We start from the raw sequence: 9,739 nt of genomic DNA on the forward strand, positions 1-9,739 counted from the left end.
AGATGAAGACAACAGACGATGAGGACAGGGAGGAACAGGGGTTTAAATGCACCAAGGAGACAGTCAGAGGGAACTCGGGACAACTGGAGACATTTAAGGATGCATGGATTCACAGAGACAGGGAAGAAGTCTCATCGTGACGTGTAAAGTTTATCTTGCCTGGCTGGGCAGCTCTCTGGGTGCTCAGCACCCCCAAAGCTCTGATCCTAGAATCGCCCCTGATTGTCATATTTTTCTGTTTTTACAGGTAAGCTGGGTGGTTGATAATATAAAAAAGAGGTTCTAAAAGTGACAGACAGCAGTGGCGATTAATGATAAATGTCTTGTTTGTGGCGAATGTTAAGCTAGAGAGCTAATTTCCAAGTTGGTCCAGTTGTTAGCCTGTGCTCATTCAGTTGTTAGACTGTACCCAAAGTCTGTGATTTCCATACAGGTATTTTTTGGGTTAAAGTCACACTTAATATGTTTTGCACAATAAGAGAAAATGTCAATTGCTGTATGTTTAGTTCATGAAGAGTGAATGCTGTGGAAATATGTTAAGAAAAACGTTTATTTGGAAGAGATCTAGTTTAATAAATATAGTTAATAAGACAGGTTCATAAATAGATTAAAACAGTAGTAAAAACAGGATAAAACTGTAATGAGAGTTTACTATGGTGCTTGTGCATACAGTAAAATGTATTTTTTTGTGATTTAAGTAGTTTATAAAAGTGGTGCATGTGAATATGAAACTGTATAAGTTACTTGTATAAAGTAATGTTAGCTACACTAGAAGAAGTAGTGTCAGTGGTGAAGAGGCAGCGTACGGCCCGTGCGCCAAAGAGAACTGATTGTCATATTTTTCTCTCTTTACAGTTTTCTGTAAAAGTAAATATGTTGCACCGGAGATGAGTTGGCCCATCATTTCAGTGGTGTAACATTTCTTTCATCAGAAGGGGAAAAATACATCTCCAAAGAGCTTTCAGCGTTGAGATATTACTTCTCTACCGACATCTCTTGACAAATACAGATTTTGAGTAATTCTGAACTTCTGTATTAACTTTGAGCAATTTTTTTGGTGCATTGTGGCCAAATGATTAGAAGTAAAGGCATACAGGAGTGGATTCACAGCACTATTTACAAATGTTACTGATCCAACAATGCGCCAGCTGTCTTCAAAAAGCTTCCGCAGGTTCTCATCGTTTGAGTAAATAGCTGCCACACCCAGCACAGTTATGGTACGATATGGGATCCACAAGACAACAAAGGTCACAGTGATGCTGGTAATCAGTCTGGTGGTCCGTGGATTGTTGAAAAAGGGTGCCTGATTTACTTTTCTGTAGAGACTGATGTATGAAAAAACAATGGCACACAGTGACACAGTTCCTACAAGAGTCACTGTCAACACCACAGCCATCCTCTGCCCCTTGGAGGCGTATTGACGGCTGCATGTTAAATGGTGCAGTTTTGCCACCAGCTGTTGAAAGACTAAAGCAGGAGTGGACAGCCAACCAAGGAGACTAGATGTTTGTGGTGTGTTTCAGTGTGGAATGTTTTCCCAATTAAGAACTCGGCAAACCTCTGACAGGCCCATGTTGAAGCAAGTGCCTTTTTCGATCTGAGCATATTGCTGCTCTGTCATGCTGAGACAGCTTGAAGCGTGTGCTACTGGTTTCCACCCTAAATCATCTTGCTGCTGGTGAAGCACCACTCCTATGCCATACAAGGAAGAATCAGCTGATATGCACATTTCAGCATTTGGGTCATACAGAGCAAGCCCTGGGGGTGTTGTCAGTTCTTTTTTGATGCCATCAGAACCCTACTGCTGGCGTGGCCACCATGACCACAGGTTAGACTTCCTCAGTAGATCTCTTAAAGGGTCTGTTATTTCCACCAGGTGAGAAAAAAAATTTCCCTAGGTGATTTACCATGTCCAGCAAGCATCTCACCTCAGTTATGTTGCTAAAAGAAAAGAACCCATATTATAATGTTAGTAGTTTTTTATAAATGTAGAAGTCTGCATACATATATCCTGGACTCCCTGATATGTAGATTAACATTTTACATTTCTCTACAGTTCAACTGTTTTAACCATCACACCATACAAGCTCATACAAAACGTTAGCCTTTAACCAAAAATTAAAGACAAGTGTAAAATATTAAAATCACAAGTCATGCAAAACTAGACACCAAATAAAAACAAACCATCATTCCCCTGCACGACATCCCTTCAGACGCTTTTCTATGAAAGGTAATCTGCCACCTCTCTCTGGCTGTACCTTATACACAAGCCTTGTATTCCTCACTTGTTCCAAAACCACATTCAGCTCAGCACCCCAGTAAGTACAAAGCGCTCTCTTCTGATATCAATGACAATGCTATAACTAAAAGTAAAAAAAAACAAAACAGCAATCCTTGAATATAGAATGCTTTAAAAATAAACAAGAATTCAGCAAAACAAGGAAAGAAATCCATCATGACAAAAAAGAAAAGAAAATGGAGATTTTACTATATGAAGTAAATATATAAAGTAAAAATTGTTAATGTTCAATTCAGTTTAATCTGTACATCGATTCTTTTTAATGCTTTTCCTTATTTCTTTTCCACAAACATGCAATTCCTCTGTCTGAGGACCAGCTGTAATCAGCACACAGCTGATTTGAAGGGAGATGTTGCTTAACACCAAAGTTTATTGTTACACCAGCAATCACCAACAGCTTTCTGTGATAAATAGAGCGGACAGCACACCGTGTGTATCAGTGGAATAGAGGAGGTTTTTGGCTTAATTTCCCAATCAGCTTTTGTCATTGGGTTGCTTCTTCTGTAGTGGGAGCTGTGGACATAGTTTGGGAAATTCTGAATTTCTGTATGAAAAGTTGAGCAGTTTTGTGGCACAGGCTGGACAAACGTAAAGTAAAGGCATACAGAAGTGGATTGAGGGCACTGTTTACAAATACTGTTGCTGCAACAGTGTCCCTAATGTCATGAGAAAACTTCAGCAGGTCTTCTTTCTTTAGGGAAATCGCTGCCACACTAATTAGATTAATGACAAGATATGGCATCCACAGGACAACCAAGGTCACAGTGATGCTGGTAATTAGTCTGGTGGTCTGTGGATTGTTGAAAAAGGCTGCCTGATTCACTTTTCTGTACAGATTGATGTATGAAAAAACAATGACAGAAAGCGACACAAATCCTACAAGAGTCTCTGTCAACACCACAGCCATCCTCTGGCCCTTGTAGGAGTATTGATTACTGCATGTTGTCCATTGGTGATCTTCAGATAACTGTCCAAAGACTAAAGCAGGAGTGGACAGGATCATTGCAGCCAGCCAGAGCGGAACCAGCAGCATCCTCGCTCTTACCCGATTTAAACTCCTCTGCAGGTGAACGACCTGAAGGTATCGCTGGACACTCAGCACAGTCACAGTCAGCAGACTGGCATAAAGACTGCAATACACAAAGTATGTTATGAGTTTGCAGCCCACCAGCTTAAAGGTCCAGCTATAGAGGAAATAGTAAATCCACAGTGGAAGGGTAACCAAGGAGAGCAGATCTGACACAGCCAGACTCAGCATCAAACTCTGGCTCAGACTGGACATGTTCTCCCAGTTTGGTTTGAGAATGATGACAGCGATGTTTCCAGGAAATCCCAGCAGGAAGCAGATGGACATCACTACTGCAGGAACCAGACCGCTGGAGTCCAAGGAAGGATGAGGTGAATCCCCAGGAGAGGAGGAGATGTTAGAAGTAACCATGGTGGAGTTGAATTGTGCCGTGAAAGAGGAACTAATAACAAAGATACTGTCAGAGAATTGTGTCCTAATATGATTGTCATTGTGTAGAAGGAGCTAGACGATTAGAAGATTTATTTTCAGCTTTCGTAATTTTACACTGGAAGCATAGCCAGCTGCAAGTTCCTGTTTTTTTAAGTTTAGCAGGACTGCTCACTTCTGCTTTTTACATGCTTTGTACATCTTTGTTCGTTAAAGGGTCACGCCATAAATGGAGCGACTGAAAGACTGAAAGAGTTGTGCCATAGTGACCGGAAGTGTCACACACACATACAGTCCCTTAGAACTTCTGAATGACTTTGAAAGGAATCGATAATACCGATAATATGCCATTTTCAAGCTGCTAAAAAGTGATTACCGCCTATAACTTGTCACTGAAATATTGTTACTACTTCAAAGTTGTTGGAAATCAGTTGTTGGTGCTTTATATCTACATCATCATCATGAAGTTTGCTGATGGCGCCATGGTAGTCGGACTCACCTCAGGGTATGCAAAAGAGCATCTCTCACCAAGAACTGAGGCAGTTCAGAAGGAACACGGTAGTCCAGCATGTTACTAGGAAGAGGTACCTCTTAAAGTGGCCGTGAGCATAGCTTATGTAAGAACAAAACAAAACACAGTTGCTTTGTGTATCCTTGTATCACAAATTATTCATTTATTCGTTTATTTATTCATTCATTCATTTATGTGTTTGATTCTGGATGAATTTCATTATTGTTCCCAACTTTTGAGTTCAGCTTTGCTTTCAATTGGTTTGTTTAATTATTCCAGTATTTTGTGTTTTTTAACATGTTAGAATTGTAGTTACTGGGGGCAAGGAATTTATATATATATGTAGTTCCTTGGTTTCCTGGTGTTTAGCCTCCACTATACCCCCTGTTTCTGCTCTGTTAGTATAGTCCTATTGGCGTTTTCTTATTTACTTTGATGTAATTGTTGGGGTTTATTTGTTTTTGTTTCAATTCAAAGGTGCTTTATTGGCATGACATTTGTTTTTCCCTCGTGTTTTTTCTTTACTATTACTTACTGTCCCTGATTTGTTTAAGAGGATCTCCTCCCACCTGTTTACATTAGGCCATTACTCCATTTTTGTGTTATTTTGTGAATTACAAGGTTTTGGACATTTGAGTTTCTTTGTTCTGTCCAATAAAGGCTAGCTTTAAGTTTGCAGTATAATGTGTCACATATGACCCTTCTGAAAGATATCCAGCAAGTTTGAAGCAGAAATATTGTTTCAGTGACAAGTTATAGGCGGCAATCACTTTTTGGCAGCTTGAAAATAAAAGTCCATAACATTATTATCGGTATTAATGTTCCTTTCAAACTTATTCAGAAGTTCTAAGGGACTGTTTGGGGTACTACTATGTGTCACATATTGTGAGTACAATAAACCAAAGATTAGAATACAATGTGCTCAGGTTTCCTTAGATAATAGGGGCGGGTTCAGATCAGAAGAACAGAAAATGATTCATAAGTTTGTTTTGTAAGGATGACTTGGTCAACCCTTGTTTAAAGGACAATTATGGACTTTTATTCTCAAAGCATTTAATGTGACCTTAAAGCTCTCAACCTCTGAATGCCAAATGAGTTGGATAAGTCCTGGTGTGCAACTGTGTAAAGTAAGGAATTTATTGACAGTGGAGGTTTGCCTGTCATAAAATGAGGAGTAAAAGTTGCCTCAGTAAGATAAACAGTAAGCCGCAGTTACAAGCCAGGTGAGGACAGTGCCCCTGTAGCATCCCCGGTTGAAAAGATGGTCTCTCAAACTGATGGTTCACAATCCTGTTATTAAACAGCCGTGTATGTGAACACACTGTAAGAGCTACAGCATACAGGACCATTTGTAAATCAAACACTCTGTTACCTTTAACCTTTTCCTTCTTCATTAATCACAAATTAATGATCTTTACCTTACATAACATATAACAGTGAAATTTGTAAATCGTTGCATCGCTGCCTAAACATGACCAGCTACGTTAGCACCTTCTAGTGGGTAAAAACTTAGCCTTTAACCTTAGTAGTGGTCAGCAGCTATATGCTCCGTAAAATAACAAAGTACACATTTACACGACAAACTTTGACACCAACCTTGTTTCCTCATCAACCAGGTGCTAAGGAACCACTTGCAACTCAGAATTGCACCTTAATAGCTGTTTTTTCTCGTTCCCGTTCCTTAACCTTCTCTCTGTGCATTAAAAAACTCACGCTTCTACTGTATAGTTTACGCCACTTGATTTATCGCACCTTGTGGCTCTATAACTTTCAAAGTAAAAACATCAGCTGGGTCCAAGCTGCAACAAAATAATAGCCACTCATAAACCAATTTACAAAATATTAATGAGGTCATTTACACCCCCCAGACTTAACAATAGAATTAGTGGAAAACTACTGAAGAGAGGTGACACAGGGCAGCCCCCCCCACTTACTCTATATAGGTGTGTGTAAAAGGAAAGATCCTCAGATCCACTTGATGCTTGCTTTGACTGCATGTAGTGCGATCTCCCAATACGCATTGGTAATAAATCTTTGATTAAAAAAATTCCAGCCTCATCTGACGCTTCTTCACCAGCTGGGATATCAAACGGATCGGTGAGGTCAAGAAAAAGTAAACCTCAACAGTAGGTTTGTTTATGTCAGCTGCCTGGGATGTGCCCTCCTTGCTGCTTATTTTAAAGTTAGTGTTTAGCGTTGGTCATGACCACAGCAGACCCGAAGACATGAACATGCCTTGCAGCATCCTTTATTAAGACTTTCACGGTTGCTCTTACAAATATTTGGCTGCAGCCTCCCAGCTGCCAGCCACACACCAACAACAACCTCTCAGGACCCAGTACAATATGTAAGTCGGCAGAGCATGATTGCAGATGCCGTGTAAGTGCATCCGCCTTCCCTGCATGGCAGCGCAGACCACGCTCCGCCACATACCTCCATAGGCCGACTGAGGTTGCGAGCGGGAGAGGGAATCGGCCTCTCAATCCTTGAATATCCTTGAATATAGAATGCTTTAAAAATAAACAAGAATTCAGGAAGACAAGAAAAACAAAACAAGAAATCATTCATGACAAAAAAGAAAAGAAAATGGAGATTATACTATATGAAGTATATATGTAAAGTAAAAATCGTTTGCATGCTGAATTCAATTTAATGTGTACGTTGATTCTTTTTAGTGCTTTTCCTTATTTCTTTTCCACAAACATGTAATTCCTCTGTCTGAGGACCAGCTGTAAACTGGGTTTCAGTTAATTTAATTTTAAAATCATTTTCTTTGTGTTTAAGTAATGGCTCTGCCTGATTTAATCTGTCTGAGCTGCTGCACTCTTATGTCCCACCTTGTTCTCTCATGTCAGCAGACCAGATGCTTTTGCATATTCCAAAGATGAAATGTAAACTCAGAGCTGATAGAGCTTTTGCAGTTACGGCTTCAAAACTGTGGAAAAATTTGCTATTGCTTGCCTTGAGTCTTGAGTCCTGATGGGATACACCACCAAAGGAGGTTGAGAGGACCAGGGCTATGTACTAGAAGTGCTCAGTTGTGAGCAGTGTGGCAATTCCAATGAATAGCAACATCAGGAAAGAATACGAAAACTAAAGAAGAAAAATGTTCAAAATGGCACCCAGTTGCTTTTGGAGCATTAAGAGCTGTAACCTCTGTGTTGTTGTCGAAATAAAATAACATGAGTGAACTTTGAAAATTTTAGTCAGCTTTACATACGCTGAACTGACACCAGTTTGCCTCTTTTTGAGAGTCCGTCAGGACAGTCATGACTTCAAGACTGCTGCACTTGTCTCTGACTTTAGCTATATATTCTGTTCAGTTATCTCTCAGATGCTTTGGTTGGTTGGTTTTATTATACTTCATATATTAATTTTTGCCTGTTTCATATGTAAGAGGTACCGGGTTGCAATGCCTGTGAACAGTTGTGTAAAATGTACCATGTACCACATGCCTGAAAAAAACCCACAAACGTGACAAAAAAGGTTGAATCCTCCTCAGCTGTCTTTTATTAACCAATTCACTCTCAACATTTATCCAGCATCACCTTGCTGTATATATGTTGTCTCTCTAGACATCTTTCAGGATAAACAAAACACAAGCATGACCAAAACATATTATCAATTTGATACAAAACGCATCTCAAGCAAACAAATTCAATATCCCAGACTGACAGTAGCTATAATAGGAACACAAATGCCCTTTTTACTCAAATATTGAAGACATTTTAAGACACATCGTACTGTACAGCAGTATGTGAATAGATGCAGTTTAAACATATACATATACTTTTAACCATTTTTTACACAAATTTGTACATATCAACTTTTAGCCTGAATATATCTTCCATGGGGAAACCAAAATAAAAGAAAAAACATGTAAATACCAGATACCTGTAAAAACACAAAGACAAATATGACATGAAAGACGTGGCTTTTTCTCGCTGAATCCTCTAAAGCTACGAGGGTGATCAGCGGGACTGATGCCCCTCCTTTGTGACATCTCAGATAATGATCCATGGAAATCTAAGTCTATGTAAAGAGGTCTGAACATCTAGAGTAGCAGGTAAATGAGGAAAGTTGCTTGAAGACGTTTCACCTCTCATCCGAGAAGCTTCTTCAGTTCTAAGGTCAAATGGCCGAGAGTCCCAGATTTAAACCCAGTGGGAGTATCCCCCCAAAGAGGGACAAAGGACCCCCTGGTGATCCTCTAATCACATGCGCCAAGGTGTGAAAGCGGGTGTGGGACCTAATCAGCCAGGGTTTCGGGTGAGCTCATTGTGAAACCTGGCCCCACCTTGTCATGTGAATTCCTGAGGTCAGATGGCCCAGGATGTGAGTGGGCGTTAAGGCGTCTGGGGAGGGAACTCAAAACTGGATTATAGATGGCAGACAGTTGGTGTCGTAAACCACCGCCTCTGTTCAAAGATGGTCACTCACAGTGGACATAGATGGCCTCTTTCACTCCTCTTTCAAACCATCTGTCCTCTCTGTCCAAAATGCGAACATTGGCATCCTCGAAAGAGTGACCTTTATCCTTAAGATGCAGATGGACTGCTGAGTCTTGTCCTGTGGAGGTGGCTCTTCTATGTTGTGCCATGCGCTTGTGAAGTGGCTGTTTGGTCTCTCCAATGTAGAGGTCTGGGCATTCCTCGCTGCACTGTACAGCATACACCACGTTGTTCAGTTTGTGTTTAGGAGTTTTGTCTTTCGGGTGAACCAGTTTGTGTCTGAGTGTGTTGCTGGGTCTGAAGTACACTGGGATGTCGTGCTTGGAGAAAACTCTCCTGAGTTTCTCTGATACACCGGCTACATAGGGGATGACAACGTTGTTGCGTCTGTCTTTCTTATCCTCCCTCGCTGGTGTCTGATCTTCTTTTCTGTGCCTCTTTGCTGACTTTATGAACGCCCAGTTAGGATAACCGCATGTTTTCAGTGCTTCCTTTACATGTGTGTGTTCCTTCTTTTTTCCCTCAGGCTTAGAGGGAACATGTTCTGCCCGGTGGTGTAGGGTCCTGATTACTCCAAGTTTGTGTTCCAGAGGGTGATGGGAGTCAAAGAGGAGGTACTGGTCCGTGTGTGTGGGCTTCCGGTAAACTTCAATGTTGAGGTTGCCATTCTCTTCGATGTGCACGGCGCAGTCCAGGAAAGGCAGACAGTTGTCCTTTGTGTCTTCCCTGGTGAACTTGATGTTTTTATCCACAGCGTTAATGTGCGCAGTGAAGGATTCCACTTCTTGTGTCTTGATTTTGACCCAGGTGTCATCTACATATCTGTACCAGTGGCTGGGTAATCTTCCTTTGAAAGAGCCAAGAGCCTTCCTTTCCACTTAGAAGAATAGAATAGAATAGAATAGCCTTTATTGTCATTGTACAGGGTACAACGAAATTGGAGTGCTACTCCCTTGGTGCAAAATGCAATAATAAATATAATAAATAAAAAATAGTAAGATATAAAAGGTACAATAAAACAA

General features: G+C 40.6%; 1 protein-coding gene across 1 annotated transcript; it reads right to left on the minus strand.

The window, feature by feature from the left end:
* Nucleotides 1–1,961: 1,961 nt before the first annotated feature.
* LOC109194782 (leukotriene B4 receptor 1-like) lies at nucleotides 1,962–3,786 on the minus strand. Its single transcript, XM_025898656.1, has one exon. The coding sequence runs from the start codon at nucleotides 3,735–3,737 to the stop codon at nucleotides 2,784–2,786; it is 954 nt and encodes a 317-aa protein (XP_025754441.1). The 5' UTR covers nucleotides 3,738–3,786; the 3' UTR covers nucleotides 1,962–2,783.
* Nucleotides 3,787–9,739: the final 5,953 nt, after the last annotated feature.

Source organism: Oreochromis niloticus, linkage group LG15 (genome assembly GCF_001858045.2).
Source record: "Oreochromis niloticus isolate F11D_XX linkage group LG15, O_niloticus_UMD_NMBU, whole genome shotgun sequence".
Classification (NCBI taxonomy): Eukaryota; Metazoa; Chordata; class Actinopteri; order Cichliformes; family Cichlidae; genus Oreochromis; species Oreochromis niloticus.

Excerpts from the sequence above, each read along its gene's own strand:
- LOC109194782 (XM_025898656.1), bottom strand. The coding sequence starts at position 3,737 with ATGGTTACTTCTAACATCTCCTCCTCTCCTGGGGATTCACCTCATCCT.